The sequence below is a fragment of the Lissotriton helveticus genome, chromosome 2_1, assembly GCF_964261635.1.
Source record: "Lissotriton helveticus chromosome 2_1, aLisHel1.1, whole genome shotgun sequence".
NCBI lineage: Eukaryota > Metazoa > Chordata > Amphibia > Caudata > Salamandridae > Lissotriton > Lissotriton helveticus.
The window spans coordinates 565494917-565516040 of record NC_136059.1 but is presented as its reverse complement, the minus strand read 5'-3'; the positions used below and the strand labels follow the sequence as shown (position 1 = coordinate 565516040).

At 49.4% G+C, this 21124-nt stretch overlaps 1 protein-coding gene across 4 annotated transcripts in view; it reads left to right on the top strand.

Moving 5' to 3' along the window:
* Window positions 1–21124, top strand: part of POLK (DNA polymerase kappa) — a 922939-nt gene that overhangs the window by 802033 nt on the left and 99782 nt on the right. For all 4 annotated transcript variants that reach the window (XR_013607050.1, XM_078675233.1, XM_078675231.1 and 1 more), the window contains 2 exons: window positions 8733–8765; window positions 9282–9378. Coding sequence is in view for 3 of the 4 variants with exons in the window: in XM_078675233.1 (XP_078531359.1) it covers window positions 8733–8765; window positions 9282–9378 (130 nt within the window). In the remaining variant the exon portion in view is untranslated. The remainder of the gene's footprint in view (window positions 1–8732; window positions 8766–9281; window positions 9379–21124) is intronic.

The window sequence follows — 21124 nt, the reverse complement described above, 5'->3', positions numbered from 1 at the left end:
GGTCCATGACCGCCCGTGCCAACACCCGCCCAGAGGAACTCGAATGGCCGGCGCCACCGCCTCCGGTCGCCCCCGCCGAAACCACCGACCGTGACGTCCCCCCCGAACCAGCTCAACCTCCAGACCTCGCTAACCTCGACCAGTGGCCTCAAGAGGGGGGGCCCACGCAAGAACAATTTCGCCAAGAACAAAAGACCTGTCCCTCCCTCGAGGGACTCCGCCAGCAAGCGCTAGCCCAAAGCGCAGGGGATACCTCCGGAACTCACTGGGTCTACTGGGACAATGATCTGCTGTACAGTGAGCAAAGAATCGCGGAGCTGGGGGCCAGCCGAGTCCTAGTGGTACCCCTCCGTTTTAGAGACTTTCTGCTAAACCTGGCCCACGATGTCCCCCTGGCAGGACACTTGGGTCAAGACAAAACCTATAGCCGCCTGGTGACCCACTTCTTCTGGCCCAAAATGAGGGACAATGTACACCAGCATTGCCGATCTTGCCCCACGTGCCAAGCCAGTGGGAAGAGCGGCCGCAAACTGAAAGCCCCCCTGCAACCGTTTCCCGTGGTCACCACCCCGTTCGAGAGGGTCGGAATCGATATCGTAGGGCCCCTGGACCCGCGCACAAAACAAGGCCATCGATTCATCCTGGTGCTAGTGGACCACGCCACCCGCTACCCGGAGGCTGTTCCCCTGCGGACTGTGACAGCCCCGGTAGTCGGCCGGGCTCTGATGGGGATCTTCTCCCGGGTGGGCTTCCCCCGGGAGGTCGTCAGTGACAGGGGCACGAACTTTATTTCGAAATATATGAAATCTCTCTGGCAACAGTGCGGGGTTACCTACCGGTTCACGACCCCCTATCACCCTCAAGGAAACGGCCTCGTTGAGCGGTTCAACCGCACGCTCAAAGGGATGATCGGGGGGTTGGAAGAGCCCCTCCGTCGCCAGTGGGATGTGCTGCTGCCGTGCCTCCTCTTCGCATATCGAGAGGTTCCCCAGAAGTCCCTGGGCTTCAGCCCATTTGAACTGCTATATGGACACCCCGTGCGCGGGCCGCTCAGCCTAGTTAAGGAAGGCTGGGAGATGCCCCCTCTAAAGAACCCACCAGATGTTTTCCGCTACCTCCTAACACTCCGCAACCAGACCCGGCGATTCCGAGAACTAGCAAAAGCCAACCTAGAGGCCAGTCAAGAGGACATGAAAAGGTGGTATGACCGGAATGCCTCCTCCATCGAATTTGAACCTGGGCAACAGGTATGGGTGATGTCCCCCACCGAACCCTGCGCCCTACAAGACAAGTGGACCGGGCCCTTCAAAGTGGTCGAGCGCAAGGGTCCGGCTACCTATCTCATCGACTTGGAATCTTCCCGGAACCCCCTCCGGGTCCTCCACGCTAACAGACTGAAACCGCACTTTGTACGGACAGAACTCAGCCTCCTGATGGCCACAGACAATGGGGCTGAAGAGGACTCCGAGCCCCTCCCGGACCTCCTACGAACGCGGGAGAAAGATGGTTCCGTAGAGGGGGTCCGACTCTCAGAGGCCCTCACCCGAGAGCAACGCCAGGAGTGCCAAGTTCTCCTGTCACAATTCGCCAGCCTGTTCTCCCTCACCCCAGGTGTCACTTCCTGGTGTACGCACGATGTGGACACGGGGGACAGCCCCCCTATCCGCCACCGGGCCTACCGCGTGCCAGATCGGGTACGGGCCTGCATCCAGGAGGAAGTAGCCAAAATGCTCACGCTCGGGGTCATCGAGCCCTCAGACAGCCCCTGGGCCAGCCCTGTAGTACTGGTCCCCAAAGCAGCTGCCCCCGGCACCACACCAGAACTCCGGTTCTGCGTCGACTACCGGGGCTTGAATGCGGTCACCAGGACAGACGCACATCCCATCCCCCGGGCAGATGAACTAATCGACCGCATGGGAGCTGCCCGCTACCTCAGTATCTTCGACCTAACGGCGGGCTACTGGCAAATCGGCCTCACACCCCGGGCACAAGAACGTTCTGCCTTCTCCACTCCCGATGGCCATTTCCATTTCACAGTCATGCCCTTCGGCATGAAGAATGCCCCAGCAACATTCCAACGACTCGTCAATCAGGTCCTGGCGGGGCTCGAAGGATTCAGCGCCGCCTACCTAGACGACATCGCTGTATACAGCAACCAGTGGTCCGAGCACCTCCGCCACCTCCGAGCAGTGCTGCACGCCCTTCAGCAAGCTGGCCTCACGATCAAGGCCAGCAAATGTCAAATTGGGCAAGGGTCTGTAACCTACCTCGGGCACCAGGTGGGAAGCGGCCTGGTGGCCCCTCTGCAGCTAAAAATTGCCGCCATCCAGTCCTGGCAGCCCCCCATTACCCAGACCGAGGTACGGGCCTTCCTGGGCCTCACGGGCTATTACCGAAGGTTCGTGAAAGACTATGGTACTATCGTGAGGCCCCTCACAGAGCTCACGTCAAAAAATCAGCCCCAGAAAGTCAACTGGACCCCAGAGTGTCAAGCTGCATTTGAACAATTGAAAGCCGCCATGTGCTCCGCCCCTGTGCTCCAGGCCCCCGACTACAGCCGGGAGTTCATCGTCCAGACGGATGCCTCCGACCATGGCATTGGGGCAGTCCTGTCTCAAGTGAACACCGAAGGCCGTGATCAGCCGGTGGCCTTCATCAGCCGGCGACTCCTACCACGGGAACAACGCTGGAGCACCATAGAGAGGGAGGCCTTTGCAGTGGTATGGGCCCTCAAGAAGCTCCGGCCCTACCTTTTTGGCACACCCTTTCGGGTACAGACCGACCACCGACCCCTGCAGTGGCTGATGCAGATGCGGGGGGAAAACCCGAAGTTACTACGCTGGTCCATCTCCCTACAAGGGATGGACTTCACAGTTGAACATCGGCCTGGGCCAGATCACGCCAACGCAGATGGCCTGTCCCGGTTCTTCCGCCTCGACGAAAAGAGTCCCCAAGAGAATGGGTAACTCTCGCCGCCTTCAGCTGGGGGGGACGCATGTTGGACAGGCCACATAAAGGGCCGCTCTCCCCCGGCCCAACCAGGCCCGAACCAGCCACGCAAGTACCACACACCACCATTACACGTCCACCGTCCCCGCAGGGACCCCTACACTCGAACCTGTTGACCGCGTAGGCCGACCCACTACCGGCCTGCGCGCCCATCCTGGGCGCCATCTTGGACACTCCACCACGAGGCCGCCTGGCCCCCGATCGACCTCAACCCTGGGCCCGGCCAGGCCTCAGACATTCCGGCACCAACATCCACCCAGGAGGTGAGCGGGCTACTTGGTCAGTCAATGGGAGCAAGAGGTGTCGATGGCTCCCCCCCGCCAAGTACCGCTCGCCCATCGCCTCCCCGGGCGCTGGCTCCACCCCCCTGCTGGGTGTCTGAACCCCCTCATCCCGGACCTCCCGACCTCCAAGTGCGAGGGTCCGGACATCAAAGCACACCAGCCCTATAACTGGGGCAGCTCCAGAGCCGGACGGCAGTTGTATCTTGGAGTCGAGAGACGCAAAGAAGAACTCATCCTTGACGGACTACTGGCGCTGCCGTAGCTCTGTCTTGTGCACCTTCGTCTTGCCTGCTGGCGCTGCCGCGGCTTTGGGAACCACCCTATCCTTCATCATCGTCGGGACCTGCTGGCGTGGCCGCGGACCGTTTGTAACCACCACCTTCATCGGGACCTGCTGGCTCTGCCGCGGACCGTCGTCTTCCTTCATCCATCTCGGGCCCTGCTGGCTCCGCCGCGGCCCGTTCATCTACACCACCGAGCTCGAGGATTGAGAGCTATTTCCATCTCTTTGGTAACAAGACTGTCCCGCTACCCTTTTCCCAAACAGAGACCAGAATAGAGGGGACCCCTGAGTCCAGACCTCCTTGTACCATTCTACCGTACTTGAAGAATTACCTATAAAGTATCGTTGAACTTTATCATTGTGTGGTGTCCGTCTGTGGGGGGGGAGTTACTTGTCTGTACGATTCACTGGAGACGGCTCTCCCCGGAGACCTCTCCCCTTATCCTCGGCCGACCCTCCCGGTCCGTCTAACAGTCCATCTTTACTTTCTGCTACCTATCTGTCAGGAATGAGGACAGAAGCTCCAAAGCAGAGTCTGACACACTAATTTCCTGAAGACTGTTGATCAGTCTTGTCGGCGAGATGGTATCAAAGGCCGCAGATAGGCCCAGTAGTATTAACAAAGAAGTATGCCCGGCATCTACCCGAGCGCTGGGATGCTCCCGGGTAGTCATGTGCTATATAAATGCTATTTCATTCATTCCTTCATCTACATGGGTCCGTATAATATTTACTGCAGCTATTAAGGCAGTCTCAGTGCCGTGGCCGCTCCTGAATTCATATTTGGAGCAGTCAAGCAGTTGATGTTGCTCCAAGTAAGGGCTTAATTGGGCATTTATATGTTTCTCCAAGATCTTAGCGGGAACAGGTAACAAGGTGGGCCTATAGTTTTTAGGCTCTGATGGTTCCAGGTTGGTTTTCTTCAGTAGGGACTGTACGACCGCTGTTTTCCAGCTAATAGGATAACATCCTGAGGAAATGGCCAGATTGAGAGTTGAAGTTAAATGGGGCACAATAATCTCCCTTCCCAGTATCATATACTTCAGTGGACAGGGTTCCAATGGGGACCCAGAGGTAATTCCCCCTAGGAGTTGATTAGTCCGTACATGAGAAAGAGGAAGAAAAGCAGGCAGCCCAGCTCTTTTCCATTTTTGGAAGGATGTAGGATGTGGAATTAGTCGTTTGAGCCGTATTGGAGAGTTCAGAGATAGGCTGTCCATGGAGGAATGAACTTCAAGAATTTTAGATTGGAAATATTTGGGAATCCTGTCACAAAAATCCTGCAAACTGTCGTATAATGCAGGCGGAGAAGAAAGAAGATTAATCACTTTAAATAGCTCTCTGGGGGACTTAAACGATTCTGTCTTCTGAGAATAAAATGACGATTTTTCTTGTATTCCGCTAACGTCTTCTTGTGATGATCTCTTTTGATGAGGTCTAAGTGTTTCTGCCAGATCCGCTTTTGCGGCAACAGTTTTGTTGAGTTTTCTGAGTTTCTCTGAAAACCAGTGGGCTGTGGGCTATTTCCTGCCTACATAGTATTCTTTGAGGGGAGCGAGGGAATCAATGGCTGACATAAGCCAATGTGAGTACTCTGTGGCTGCCAAATTGGGGTCATTATGATTGGTCCAATATTGGCTGCTAAGACCCTGGAGAGTGATTCCTTGCTAACATGGTTATAATTTCTTTTAAGTATCCTATAACACCTTAATTAGCTGTTTTATGAAATACTGGAAGCAAGACCGTGAATGGAACGACATAATGGTCTGACCAAGAGAGAGGAAAGGGTTTGGGCACCATGAGCCGCGGATCAGTAGAGGAAATGCCATCCAATATATGTCCTGCATCATGGGTGGTTGACTTTACAAGTTAAGGTAGACCACAGAATGCCAATGTTTCTTTAAAAGTCTGAAATGCCTTACAGAAGGTGTTCTCCAGATGGAAATTAAAGTCTCCCAAAATAATCAGATTCTGTTTTCCCAGGCAGGGTTCTATACAATTAGTAAAATCCCGTGTAAAGGAAGATCTAGGCCCAGGGGGCCGATAAGTCAGAACTCCTGCGAAGCTTACTGTCGGGAGTACTTTTATTGAGAAAAATAGTGCATCGTAGGAATCTGTGGGAGCTGTTAGTGGCTCAGTATAGTAGGTATAGGAATCCTTAAAAAGGATGCCTTAATCAAGAAACCCAAGGCGGACCCTAAGGACCTCAAGAACTTCCGGCCCATCTCCCTACTCCCTTTCCCGGCGAAAGTCATCGAGAAGATTGTCAACACGCAACTGACCTCCTTCCTCAAAGAGATCATCATCCTGGACCCGTGCCAATCTGGATTCCACAGCAACCACAGGACCGAAACAGCCCTCATTGCCGCCAACGACGACATCAGGACCCTGCTGGACAACGGAGAAACCTCATCCTCCTGGACCTTTCGGCTGCAATCGACACCATCTGCCACCACACCCTACGCACAAGCCTCCACAACGCAGGGATCCACGACAAACCCCTGGACTGGATCACCTCCTTCCTCACCAGCAGAACCCAGAGTGTCCGCCTCCCTCCATTCCGATCTAAAGACACCCAGATCATCTCCGGCGTACCCCAAAGATCATCCCTCAGTCCGGCACTCTTCAACGTCTACATAGCACTGCTCGCCAACATCGTCCAATCGCACGACCTCAACATCATCTCATACGCCGCCGACACCCAGCTGATCCTCTCCCTCACCAAGGCCCCCACCACTGCCAATACCAACCTCCACGAAGAAATGAAGTCCATCGCCGAATGGATGAAGAGCAGCCGCCGGAAACTGAACTCGGACAAGACGGAGATCCTCATCCTCGGCTCCACCCCCTCTGCCTGGGACGACTCCTGGTGGCCGGCTGCGCTGGGAGCTGCACCAATGCCCACTGACCACACACGCAATCTGGAGTTCATCCTGGACTCTTCGCTGTCAATGACTCAGCAAGTCAACACTGTCTCCTCCTCCTGCTTAAACACCCTCCGCATGCTCCGCAAGATCTACAGATAGATCCCCACCGGAACCAGAAAGACGGTCACCCAGCCCCTCGTCAGCAGCAGACTGAACTACGGCAACGCCCTCTACGCGGGAACCTCGGCCAAACTCAAGAAACGACTACAACGTATACAGAACGCCTCCGCACGACTCATCCTCGACATCCACAGCCACATCACATCCCACCTGAGAGACCTGCACTGGCTACCCGTCAACAAGAGGATCATCTTCAAGCTCCTCACTCACGTTCACAAAGCACTCCACAACTCTGGACCAGCATACCTCAACAAACGACTCACCCTCTACACCCCAAACCGCCAGCTTCACTCCGCTGACCTCGCCCTCACCACCGTCCCCCACATCCAACGAGCGACAGCAGGTCTTTCTCCTACCTCGCCGCCAAGACATGGAACACCCTCCCCATCCACCTGCAGCAGACCCAGGACCTGCTGACCTTCAGGAGACTTCTCAAGACCTGGCTGTTCGAGCAGTAACAGCACCCGTCCTCCCCCCCAGCGCCTTGAGACAATCACAGGTGAGTAGCACCCTTTGCAAATGCATTGATTGATCGATTAACCCACCCCCCTTTTTACCTATTCTATCAAGTTTTTATAGGGTATAGTCCTGTGGGATCGCATCAACCAGGTCAGGACCGGAAGAGTCCTTGGCCCAGGTCTCTGTGATGAAAACCCAGTCTGGCCTTTGAAAGGAAACAAAATCGGAAAAGGCGACTTTGTTTTTAATCAAGGATCTCGCGAGGCTTAGGAATCCAGAGAGGTAGTTCTTGCATAAGTCAGACGGGAAGCGGGGGGACCTGGGCAGGCGTGTGGCTAGGTTTAAAAGGAGGTATCTGAAAATTGTAGACGGTGCAAACAAAAAACTTGTCAAGTGAGTCAAGTTTTAAAAGGTGGCAATCCAAGTTTCTCTGCCCCCGTAGTTCAAGGAGCTGATTCTTGGAATATGCAAGTGGTTCAATTATATTTTCCCTGGTGTAAAGGCTAGGGGTTCTGGCGCAAGGCGCAGTCAAGGCACGGATGGGCACAGACAGGCTTGCTGCGCGACTGGCCAGCATGCTCCCTATATGGGCTGGGCCAAAGAAGGTCCTAAAGGAAGGACCCACTTCCCTCCGCACAAACAGCACAAACTGCTGCGGCGGACCAGGGAAGTAAGAAATGAAGGTAGGGAATGTAAAAATTAAATGCGAGTCTACTTGCTTAAAAAAGTTTAAATGTGCTTCGTGCCAAAATGAGGCAAGATTGCATAAAACAATGACACACACGCAGCCTACTTCCGTCTGCTGTGTGTCCTGGCCAGCATGCTTCCTATAAGGGCTGGGCCAAAGAAAGACTGGGCTGCTAACCTCACCGTAATGCAGCAAAGGTCCTAAAGGAAGGATCCACTTCCCTCCACACAAACTGCCGCGGTGGACCGGGGAAGTAAGAAATGAAGGTAGGGAATGTAAAAATGAAATGCGAGTCTTACTTGCTTTAAAAAGTTCATATATGCTTTCTGCCAAAATGAGGCGAGATTGCATAAAACAATGACACACGCAGCCTACCGCCGTCAGTCTGCTGGAATGGATCAACGTGCAGTTGAGGAGGTAACAGCTCGGTAGTCTTGGGAACAGTTGTCCTTGTGTGAGTAATATGAAATTGTATTTCATGGTATCCAAAAAGGTATCGTTTTTCTGTCACAGCGTGGCTAGTAACAGATCCTTCTATTGCACTAAGTCCATCTGGCTTGCAGCCTTTCTCTTCTTTCATATCCGCACATATCCTTGCAGGGTACTGGTTTCTCCTATTGTCACTCTTTAGTAACAACACCCCTATCCAGGATAATCTTCTGTGGATTTATCAACACTTCACATGCAGGATTCTCTCAAGGTGTGCCTGGCAATGGTTTGGCAAAGCAAGTCTATTTCCTGGATATTATTTTCACCAATAGCGTGTGCTTCTTTGCAAGTATATGATCTGTGGGTCTGAACTCTGGTAAGTGTGTTTCATAAGCCTACCCCAACACCCATGATTTACAGACTGATTACCACTAATGACAATAGTGAATACATTTGAATCCTGCAAAAGTGTGCCACATTTGTTTGTGATAACAAATGATGTGACTGAGAATGTTTGTTTCTTTTTTTTCGAGGGATGGAGAAAGGAAAAGCATGAGTACAGAAAGGTATGGTCTTTTCTTTTAAGCAGTACAATTGTGTTGGAGTCAAATTAAACTCTCCATGTAATGGGAGAAAACCCCGGTATTGAGACCCTGCTCATTGTTTGACTTATATTGTTTGATTGACTTGTATTAGGGGATAGCTAGCTAATTTATGATATTGGTTCATGTATCCCAAGCCTTCCAGCTAGGGATTGGCACACGGTCTGTCCTATGTCTCTGCTTTCTAAAACTTGCCTGCTGGAAAATAGTGAACATCCAGCACTAGGACTCAGTTTGCATGATTAACCTCGGAATTAAATGGTTTACGTAAAAAATATAGTGGGTAAATAAGTGGTCTGACAAAAAGTTCTAAATCATTTTCATCTGCCGAAAACTAGAAGAAAAAAATAGTTGAATCAAAAAAAATGGTGTGCCCTATATGGCAAAGTACGTCTACTTGGATCAGGGGGGTGTACTCTTACCAAAGTTGAGAGGAGCATCCACATTTCCAATTCAAATACATTTTTTCTGCATATTTAGGACGTTCAACGATATGTGGAAAGCCGACGAACAGTATAGTTTGTGCCAGGAGCTTTGCAGTGATCTTGCGCAGGATATGTTAAAAGAAGGGCTTAAGGTAAGTATGTCTCTCCTTTGCTGTAGTTGCACACTGTGTGATGGTATGTCATTAAAAAATATATTTACTTAAAAGACCACCCAGATTCTGATACGTAGAAACATATTAAGAACAAAAATAAAAATATATTCTTGTACAGCACTGTATCTCTCTCTCTGTTCTCTCAGCCCCTCACCCTTTCAGTTTATTATAACCACCCATCAACCTTGTTTTTATGTATCTTATTTTTTGCCTTCTGCTTTGTACTACTAAATGATAAACTTATACAAAGTGCAAAAAACTATGAGACCTCACACACATGTAGAGGTCCTGGAAAAGAGCAGGAATTGTTTGTGTGTTAACTAATTAGCTTCTTAGAGTCCACCACTATGTTTTCATGTTTTAGTTGAATTAGAGGTGCATTGAGATAAAATGGTAATAGCTTGGAGAATATTCGTGTTAATGACAAGTTGGTGGCCCATGCATTTCTTCTGCAGAAATGCAATCCTGGGATCTCGAGCATTCATGCTCACTTTAGAAGCAAAGGATCACAGCTGAGAATGCATTTTAGAGAAGAAATGCACGAGCACGCATAGAACTTTCGGGATGAGTGGTGATAGGTAGGTCCGCAATGCCCATGCATGTTCGAGAAATGCTATGTTTCGACTCTCAAATGCACATGTATGTTAGAGAAAACCAATGCCCCCCATTGTGAGCTGTATATTGCGTCAGAAGTGTATTAATGAGCTCTTTTTTTTTACCATATTGCCCTGCTTCCTGGCACTTTGGATTCTTTTCACTAGAATGATGAAGAGGTTCCCTGGTACCCGTCTGCTTTATCTGCTCCTGCTGTAAAAACTACTTTCAAACAACAGTATTTCACACTTTCCAACTGAGAGCATGCTTATGGCAAATACAATACTCCTTCAGCTCAACCAACTTGGCTTGACTCCACTGGGTTTGGCTACCATGCGTAAGAAACACTGTGTACCTTTCAGAAGCTCGGTTAGGTACCCAAGTTATAAATTTAGTGCAAGATATAAAAAAAAAATCAGCTCCCAGCTTACTGACAGCTTGCACTGGACTACACTTGATGCCACGAGACCGTACCAAACGGGGCTAGTTGTCCAAGTTAAGATTTTCATGGACAAGCATTTAATGACTTGATGTGTTTATTTTTCTTTATTTTATTTTCAGTTACTGTTTTGGACATACTTTATATTTTTAAAAGTGTCAACCTGTCATTCAAATTTAGAAAACCTAAATGGCTCAAATATCTAAGAGTGTTAAGAATTATTCCACCAGAGGCATCACAGAGTCCGTAAATGATGGAGGGCTGGGACTAGACAAATCATGGCACTTTTGAAAGTTTAATCCTTGATGTAAGGAAATGCCTAATATTGCATGATCACTCCCGAAGTTTTGAGCTAATACTGCTAGTTTCTGATACAGACTTATAACCACAGACACCTCACCAGAGAATAGTCCCCAGGGGTTAGATAGGATCCGGACATTTTTTTGCATTACCTCTGCATACCTCTGCGCATCAGCAGTGACGTGTGCGGTACGTATATTGTTGTCATTCTGGCAGGGATCTAAGCCTATCACATTGTGGACTAAATTGCCATTGTATTAAAGTTTAAAGAATTGATGTAATGTGAATATAATTAGATGTGCTTAAGATTAGCACACTAAGTAGGACCTAATAATTGATAACTATGTTGCAATCTAAATTAAATACTTTTGTATTGACTACTGTACAGGACAACATAATAATGAACTATGTTTTTAATGAAGTGAAGATTTCTAATAATTTTTTATACAAAAAGATTCAAAATAATTTCGTGATAATAACACAAGCAGTTATTCAAATCATTTAATGAATTGTAACTTAATTGTTTGATGTTTGTAAATTTGGATGTGGTATGCCTGCACATATTTTTGTTTAGTGTGTCTTGCCCAAGTTTGTTTCTAAACTAATAGCATGTTTCCCTGCGCTTGGTAAGTCACCTTCCATACAGGGGCCCCTGTTTTCGAAACTAAGGGGATCCGTAGAGATACTTTTTGACCACTTTTTTGGACTTTAGTAAACTCTTTTTGAGCTTTGCTTCCAGTGTGCTGGGGATGTGTCTCCCAACAAAGCCACAGAGTTTAAGCCATGTGAGGAATGTCCCAAACAGATGTCTGTCTCTGACCCACACATGGTTTGCCTGTGGTGCCTGAGATCAGGCCACAACCCTAAGCCCTGCACCGACTACAAGTCGATGCACCCAAGGCAATTCGTGAACGGGGAATAAAGCTTCGGGAGGCATAGCGGAAGAAGGCTGCCCTGATCCCAGTCCTGATCCAGAGGGATGTCTTAGGGCCATTCCTGCAGGCGATTGTGTTACCACTTCAGATCCTTGTCTTTAAAGTCAGGTAAGTTGAAGAAGAACAAGAAGAGTAAGTCAAAGCATTCTTTACCTTCTCCTAGTAAGCACTGTGCTTCTTGACCCCTCTCATGTACTCCACCTGCGGCGCCGCTGCTGGGTCTACTCCACACTTCCCAGAGTTTCCTGAAGCTGGAGCATCTACTCCCCAACTCTAGGAGATTTATCATGCCATGCACGCCATCCCCGGGCCCATGACTTCGTCTAGTGCACCTAAGTGCCCCACAAAGTCGAGAGTTTCTTGCTGGGTTACCTTCAGTTGGATTTCCCTTGATGCCAGCTAGTCCCTCTGTATCCGCCCCCGGATCCGGACTGATGCACACTAGTGCCTCCACCCTTTCTGGTTCCAGTCCAACCAAAGCCATCACCAGCTACTCGAAGAGGAACCTATTTTACACTCCGAGACGGCACCGTCTCGACACCTATCGGCGTCGACAATGGCTCCCCTCAGATCATACTCAATCTCTGACTTCTCACTCTTGGTTTGAGCCTCCTTTCCCGTTGGAGGCGATGATGTAAAGGGTTACGGCCTCCTGGAGAACGAGTCTTACCAGGAGGAAAACTGATGTGAGGAGCTGAGTGAAGTCAGTGGTCTGGACACCTCTACAGATACTAGCCTGGTTTTTCCTCCAGACCCTGCCATGGAGGAAGGCACGTTGTTTGCAACCATGATATACAGGGCAGTGGAAGTTCTTGACCTGCAGCTAGCCTCTATCAAGACCAAGACCAGCATCTTGACAGAGGTACTAAAATCAGAGTTGAGAAGCCCTTCCTCCACTTTAATGAGTTCCTCACTGATGCTCGCTTGGGGGCCTGGGCAAACCCTGAAATGGAGCTTCTTTGTACAGAATGATAGTCCAACACCGGACACCGAGCCTTCCTATCCCAGTATCTCTCTCCTGAGAGCACCATGGTGCAGGCTTCGACAGCTGGGTAAACCCAAGCATGGTCCCAACCATCTCACCTGATAGGGAATCCAAGAGGCTGGATATTTTTGGGAAGAGGATTTTCTCTTCCTCCAGTGTGTAATTGACGTCGGTGAACACCGCATGTCTCTTGGGCCGATATTGCCATGCCTTGTGGGATTCTGCTGCCCATGGTTCCAGAGGAGGGCAGGGCTATCCTGAACCAGGCATTTGTTGATGGAAGGAACATACCAAAGTTCAACATTCAGTGTGAACTGGACACTACTGATTTATTAGGCAGGGCCGTGGTCTCCACAGTGGCACTTCACCGCCACGCCTGGTTGTAGTTCACAGTTTTTTTCAGGGGATGTCCAATCATCTTTGATTGACATGCCTTTTAATGCCTCCTGCCTCTTCTGCTAAAAGACTGACAAAGCGCTGGAGCCCTTCAAATGTAGCCGAGTCACCATCAGATCCCTGAGAATCACCTAGGGCTAACATCAACAGCAGCAGTCCTTTCGCCCCTTCCCTGGCCATGGTTAAGGCTTCCATGGGTGGCGCAATACTCATCTTATCCCCTGGGCCAGCAAGCTTCCCAGTACTTTTGTGACCAGAGACGTAGATCCCAGAGAGGATGTGGGACCCACACCCAGCGTACAGCCAGCCCCCGCCCCTTTGGCTGCCGCACCCTCACATCTCCTTTAGTGAGTCCACCATGCAGCATTTCATCCCATTGGCTGCAGGATCAGGTACCACCTGTGCCAATGGCAAGCAATAACATATGACAAATGGGTGCTACAGATTGTTCAGAAGGGTTATGCCTTACCCTTCCTCGAGAAGTCACCACCCTTTCCACTGTCCCCAGAATGGCTGATGGAGGACCACTTCATTTTGCTCCATCAGGTAGGACAAGGTCAAAGGAGTCCTTGACAGTGTGCAGGCATCGGAAGTAGTACAGGGTTGCTTTTCCTGCTCCTTTCTGGAGCCGAAATAGGATGGAGGCCTTCGTCCTATGGTAGATCTTCTCCCTCCCAACTGCTTTTTACTGAGAGAAATTTAAGATGCTCATGTTGGCTCAGGTTCTGTTCCCTGGACCCTGGAGACTGGATGGTTGCATTGGACCTTCAGGATGCGTATTTCCATTTTCCCACCCTGAAGGCCCACAGGCATTGTCTGCTGTTCACGGTAAGCTCAAGAACATTTCCATTTTCTGTGCTCCCCTTTGACCTCACCAGTGCCCCTCGGGTTGTTCATGAATGCCATGGCTGTAGTTGCAGCTCACCTGCAACGGTCATGGACAACACCACTACCATGTGGTATTGCAAGAAACAGGACAGAGTCGGGTCATGGACTTTGTGCCAGGATACCCTGCACCTCTAGACTTGGCTGGAGTGACAGGACAACTTCTTGGTCATGCAACACGTGGTGGAATATCTGAATATCAAGCCAGAAAAACACAGCCGACAATGCCTTGCGGATCATGAATTGCATCCACAAGGAGGCAGCACAAAGTATATTCCGAGAATAAGGAGAATTTTGGCTCTGTCTACTTGCCACCACCAAGATTGCCCAATATCCGCTCTTCTGTACGCTGGAGTTTCCAAAGTGCCTCTTTTGGACATGCGTTCCGCTTAGATAGGAACCCAGGATTCCTGTACACCTTTCCACCGAGACTGCACCTGCCCCTCGTCTTGAAAAAGATCAGGACCGACTGGGCCCAAGTCATTTTAGTGGCTCTGGACTGGGCAAAGAGAATTCGGTATCCCGAACTCCTGAGCATGAGCATCTTCTGTCACTGCAGCAAGGTATGGTCCTGCACCCGAATCTATGCACACTCCACCTTTAAATGTGGAGATTGAGCAGCGACAGTTGAATGCCTTTGATCATTTTCCCGAGATTTGTGATGTCATCTTGGCAGCCCGTTGTCTTTCAAAAATGACTACATACTCATAACGTTGGGACACATTTGCAGCTTAGTGCTCCTCCTGTCATGTTGACCCACTTTCTGCCCCCTTGGCAGAAGTGTTATTGTTTATGCTGTCATTAGCTCGGCAAGGCCTTGCTTTGGGCACCATTAAAGGTTATTTTTCTGCTATCTTAGCTTTTTCGCGATTGCGGGATCAACCATCACTGTTTGTCACCTGTTGTGACACGTTTTCTTAAAGGTATGCAACATTTGTTGTCTTCAAGCTCTTTACTCGTGCCCCAATAGGACCTTAATTTGGTCCAAATGTTTCTAAAGGGCTCCCCATTCAAGCCCTTATATTGCTGTCCGCTGAGACGTCAGACTCTTAAGACAATCTTTTCAGTGGACATTACATCGGCCAGGAGACTCAGCAAGCTTTAAGCTCTTTCATTTCATCCTTCATACACCAGCTTCTGCCTGGACAAGCTGGTTCTTCAGACTCTTTCCTTGTTCGTTCTGAATGTAGTGACTCCATTCCACGTCAGCCAAAACATTACTTTGCTGATATTTTTCTCTATCTCGTCCTTCTAAGAAAGAGGAGAGGCTCAACCACCCGCATCTGAAAAGAACTATATCCTTTTAAGTTGATTATACCAAAGACCACTGGGTGGACGATCAATTCTTTATCAGATTCACATGGGCGAAAAAAGTGAGGCATTGCAGGAGAGAACAATCTCCTGATGGCTTGCACTTTGCATTAAGATCTGCTATGCGATGGCTAATTAGCAGCCTCCCGTGGGCTTACGGGCCCATCTCACCAATGCCAGTGCTTCCACATCTGCGTTAGTGTGCAGAGTATCGGTCCTGGATATCTGCTGAGCTGCTACTTTGGCCTCCCTCCACATCTATTCTAAAATGAAGAATCTGCACTTAGAATTCGCTATTAGAAGAACCAGTTACTTTCTTTTGGTAAAGCCTCTTCTGGTAGAGACTCTATCTAACTGCTGATTCCTCACCGACCCTCTCATCCTCCCCGTCCAGGGAATTGGGCTCCTCGCCCTAATATTTTGTTAGATTCCTCACACTGGTTAAAAATCATGCCATCATGGATCTGATTTTTTGGCGTGGAAATAGTCATGATATCAGCATACCGGCGTGGTGCCTATGTACGTGCCGCACACGTTGCTTCCAATGCAGCCGATGAGATCAAAGCCACATACTGGCATGCAGAGGTACACTTCTGGGTAATATTCTAAGGTGAGAAATCTGCAGTTAGATAGAGTCTCTACCAAAAAAAGTCTTACAGAAAGTAAGTAACATGTTCTTTTTACATCCGAAGGTGCACTGAGTCCTGCAAAATATGCCTCCGTCCCAGTGCTCTGAAAAACATGTATATCTGATTGGTTCACCCACAATTGGCATGAGTGACCTTACTTATAATTCCTTAATATTTTCTCATCCGGCGGCGCACCACAGCCACCTGGTGCCCCCAGGTGCCGACACAAGAGTCTTCTACACCGGCACACACTAGGGCTGCACCGATTTCTCAGTTCGGGCCAGCCTGTTCACAGGAGTCAGTTACCCTAGGCCCTGGTCCCCATCTTGGGGGCTGGGACCGTCAGCACGTCGTGATCGTGAATGGCTGCCACCACACAACAAAGAGCTCTCTGAGGTCCAAGACGTGGATCTGGTGTGACCACCAACAATACTGTGTTGATGGTGTGGTTCGCCTCAACCCTAAGAGATGGATCGTTCAGAATATGTGGTGGGCCTGGCATGCTTGCCACGCGCTGCCAACTCTACATGTTTTTAGGGGTCAGAGCATATACACTGGGCACTGGAAGATTGTTCTCCAGTGTTCACCAGCAATAAAATGTAGTAAAAAGTGTGTGGGGGGTACCACAAAAGAAGGACATTTTATCACATGACTCCGATAATCAAAAAGTTGTATGGAACGAGGTTAGGCAGTGGCTTGATCATCAACACCGGCACTTTTCAGTTAAGGACATATTCATTTTTGGTAGGCATGGGGATATTCAGTTATTTTCCCAGAAACGCAGGATGTTGAGGCAATGCCAAGACTCGAGCCTGGTTCCCCAGCTCAGAAGTCTGCAGCCCTGGCCATTACGCCACACCCTCTTCCCACTTTCATGGTTAGTATTCTGTTTCAGGCGGCGGTAATAGGAGAGATGGTTGGGAGCAAGCTGCCTCCTGATGAGAGCACCGGCACCTATTTTTATTTTTTACAAATGAATCACTGCCTAGTTTTAACTGCTGGATGTGTGGCCACCCAGTCAGTGGCATTCTATGTATTCTTGGGGTCTGTCTATTTTTGACATTTAATCGGAAACAAATAAACAACCACATGAAGACTTTGTGCAGACAGAACCTCTGCCAGATACCAGCACTTGTGATTTTGCACTGTAGAAGATGGTTTACTACCTTGCTAACTGTAGTGAGGGAAATCAACTACACCCGCTCTGACAAAATTTGGTTTAGGGAAATGGTGATTATGACGGGCAAGAATAACATGTTAGATCTGATTGGGATTTCTAGATGACGGGATATCATAGAAAATGGAGTTGTTCGGTCATTTGAGAGTCTCCAAGGAGACCTCGACCTTTCACATACTCAGTTATATAAATATACTGGGCTCAGGCCGCCCTCCACGCTGAAGGGATGGACAGGGAAGACCTGCCTGAGTCTGTCCCTAAGAGAGTTCCCTGTTGCGGGATCCACTGGCTAGGGTATAATTACTCCATAAGGCCATGATAAATAATATTCTAGACAACCTAGTGAGCCTACTACAACGCTGGGAGTGGGACATGGAGGCTGTGGACTCGGAGGCCTCTTTGAGGCATCCCCGGAGTGTGGTCATGAGGGCGTTCTGCTGCTCCATGCAATTGAAGATCCTTCACAGGGTCCACTTGGACAGGGCTAAGCTCTATAGAATGGGGGAGATGCCTTCACCCAACTGCCTTAGATGCCAGGGTGCCGTGGACGCGTTCTGTCACACACTGTGGGGGTGCCCGGGGATACAGGGGCATGATCCTGTGTGAACTCAGTGCCATAATGGAAGATGAACTTCTGCACAATCCTCAATTTGTGCAGCCGGGGGCCTCTGGGGAGATTTATCTCCCAAGAAAACAACTGATATTTTGTTCACTGGGGATAGGCCGACAGTGGCGAAGAGGGACATTGCACAGAACTGGGGGTTGCCCACTATTCCAGCTAAGAGTCAATGGCTTGTTGGAATGGACTCACGCATTGGGTTGGAGAAAGTCATTTACACTGCTAGAGGTTACCCGAGGAAATCCGACCGGGTCTGGGGTAAGTGGAGAGAGTGCTGTGGACTGGCGACTATTGAATCTCAGGGCCTCACGCATCAAGAGGCTGATGCAGAACTCTCAAGGCCAAATATGGTTGCCTCCTTTCTGGGGTGACAGGGTCGGGATGGAGAGTCTGGGACTGAACTGTGGTGGAGACAATTAGTTCCTATGGGTGGTGCCTGGGGCCAGGGCTGGTCCCTGCAGCCAGTCATCTCATGAGAGCTTGCATAATGCACTATATGCTTGCTCGCATTGTATGTTAAACATAATTGAACCCTTCTTTTTGATTTAGTGAGCAGAAATGCCTCCTAAGTGTAAATGTTATAAAAATGCATTCCGATTGTAATATTTAATCCCAATAATTATTGCAGTCAAGAAAGGCAGGATGAAGAGCCCTCAGCTGTAACATCTTTACGTTTGAGAGAGATGGGGTACAAAAGCACCGATTGCAACTGTACTGGGAATGGAAAAGAAAATGTTACACACAGCCAGATGAACTGCATTTCAAAAGGAACTAAAATGTCATCTGTCCCATCATGTAAATTACATTTCCAGTTGTAATTGAATCTACTTGCTTCTGCGCCAATAGTCACGTGAGGATTCCCGTGGCTTCTATAGGAGGCACTCAAAGGCTGACGTCAATACTCGTGAATAATTAGATCGGAGTCAGCGCCAGTAGAGCGATGACGTTGATTCAGGTTACTAACAAAACCAAATGTGTGTGGAGGGTCAAGGGGAATATTTAACGACCTGTCTGCTAACTCCCCTACTTACAGAGTACAAAACAAACAACGAAGCAGACCAGGTCAGACGATGGTGTGTGACTATACCAGTGACTAAGAAACAAGTTGGATGCATACGTGTATCAGTGCTGTTGGTAGTTATTGGCAACAGAAAACTAGAAAGAATCCTATCAGACCACCCTTTTTGGTGGAGTTTACGTCACGTGGGACTCGCTGATCATACCATACCACATCTGGCCATGTAGTGCTGTTGTGGAAATGGATGTCAGTAATCTAGCCATGGTGTTTGCCATGAAGTGGACAAAATGATGTGCAGTGCTCAAGTGATAATAGTGAAGTAAAATTGATTCAGGTTATCCTTGGACACATTCATGTTAATACCTTTAATACTAGGCCGTAGACATTCTAGTAAGATGATTGGTTGTGCTTTGTGAATTCTTATAAGCTCAGTTCAACATCTTATTTCCCCAAATCTTTGGCAACGTGTGTGGTTGAAATTGGCGTTTGTGTTCTTAATAGCACAAGGCTCATTTATTTGACCCAACGCTGCCGCCAGACTGCACAAAAATGATTTTTGTCATTCAGATTTATCTTTTTTTTTTTCAAAACCGTATTTATTAGAAGTTCAAGCAGATCAAGTGTACAGCTCTCCAAAAGCAGGAGAACACGACAATATGCAAAGTACAGTAGAATATACGTATGGCTCAAACTTTTGACTAACCCCTACCCGCCCTATTATCCCCCCACAACTGCAACAGTTCCAACTACCCACCCCTTATCCCACCCTAACCCGATGCACGTGATCACAATCAGCTGCAGTATACAAGAGGAAACACACTAAGTGACTTGGAACTATCCAGGCCCCGAGGCCTCAATCATCGGACAGACCATCTTCCGTTTCAGCGGGAGGATCCAATGTCAGGTCTCTGTAGTCCGCCCACCGCTTCCAGATCTTGTAATGTTTCCGAGGGCAGCCCCTGGCTTCAAATACTGGCTTTTCCAGCCCCATGAGGAAGTCTAAGCCCGCCTTCCAGGCGCTAAGCGGGGGGGCGCGGTCACTCTTCCAGGCCCTCGCCAGATCCCTCTTGGCCACAACAAGGCCTAACAGAAGGAGATGGCGCTTATAAATGTTACCACCCACTTGATCTAGGACATGAAGAAGACCTAACCTAGATGTACGGGGTAGCTCCCATCCCAGCACCTCCGACAGGCAGTCCCACACTCCACCCCAGAACCGGACCAGGCCCACACACGACCACACAGTATGCACCAATGTGCCTCTCTCGGCCCCACAGCGCAGGCAGTCTGGGGAAGCAATAAGGCCCGCCCTCCACAGTCTCTCTCTGGTGTAATAGGCCCGATGTAAGAATTTATATTGTATGAATCGCAACCGCACTGCTATAGCTGTGCCCCGGGGGGATTCCAACGCCTCTCTCCAGTCATCCTCATCCAGCGGACCAACATCCACCTCCCAAGAGGCCTTCAGCGACACCAGGGAAGAGGAGCAGTGAGTGACCAGTGTTTGGTAGATTTTTGAGACTTTTTTATCCCCTAGGTCTCCCATGAAAAGCTTAGCCTCCACGGGGCTAAAGTCTGGAAGCTGGTCCAGCTCCACCAGACTCGGCGCCAGAGCATGACGAAGCTGTAGATACTTAAAAAACTGGGTCTTAGGCATCGCAAACTCAGCGCTGAGCGCGTCAAAGGATTTAAGGGTAGTCCCGGTAAGTATATGACCAAGTGACGAGATCCCTATGGAATCCCAGCCACCAAACCCTTGCAAGGAGGCCAGTGCAGGGAGCCGCCCGTTGTTCCACAGCGGAGTTTCGGCTGTCAGCCTTCCCCACCAGCCCATTCGACGCAGTGCCTGTCTCCAAATCAGGAAGACCACTTGAGTCGCATGCGGCAGCGACTTCCGCCGCCCTGCCGAGTACAAGAGGGTATGGAGCGTGGCATCTCCCATCAGAAAATGTTCTAGGGCATACGCCGGATCGTCACGGCCACCGTACCACCACTCATTTAAGACCAGCAAATGAGAGGCTTGATAGTAGGACAATATGTCTGACGTTGCGAGACCTCCACAGTATGTGGACAAAAAGCAGGTCCGCAGAGCCACCCTAGAAGCCCCCCCAGCCCATAGAAACCGGCCCAATAAGGAGTTTACACGCCGGAACCACTGCGGGTCCACTCTGTACGGATGGTTTTGTAGCTGGTATAGTAGTCTAGGGAGGGCCACCATCTTAAAAATAGCAGATCTGCCATAGATATTCAGACCAATAAACAACTAGGGGTTGGCTCTAATCAGTATGGCTGAGCCTTCATAGAACATAACAAAAGAGAAATTGCCAGTACTGATAACACCGCAGTAACATAAATTCAAACACAGTACTTGAGAAAATATTCAAGACTGAATGCTAGTTAATAGCTTTTATTCTTATTTCTGATTTTATCAAAAGAT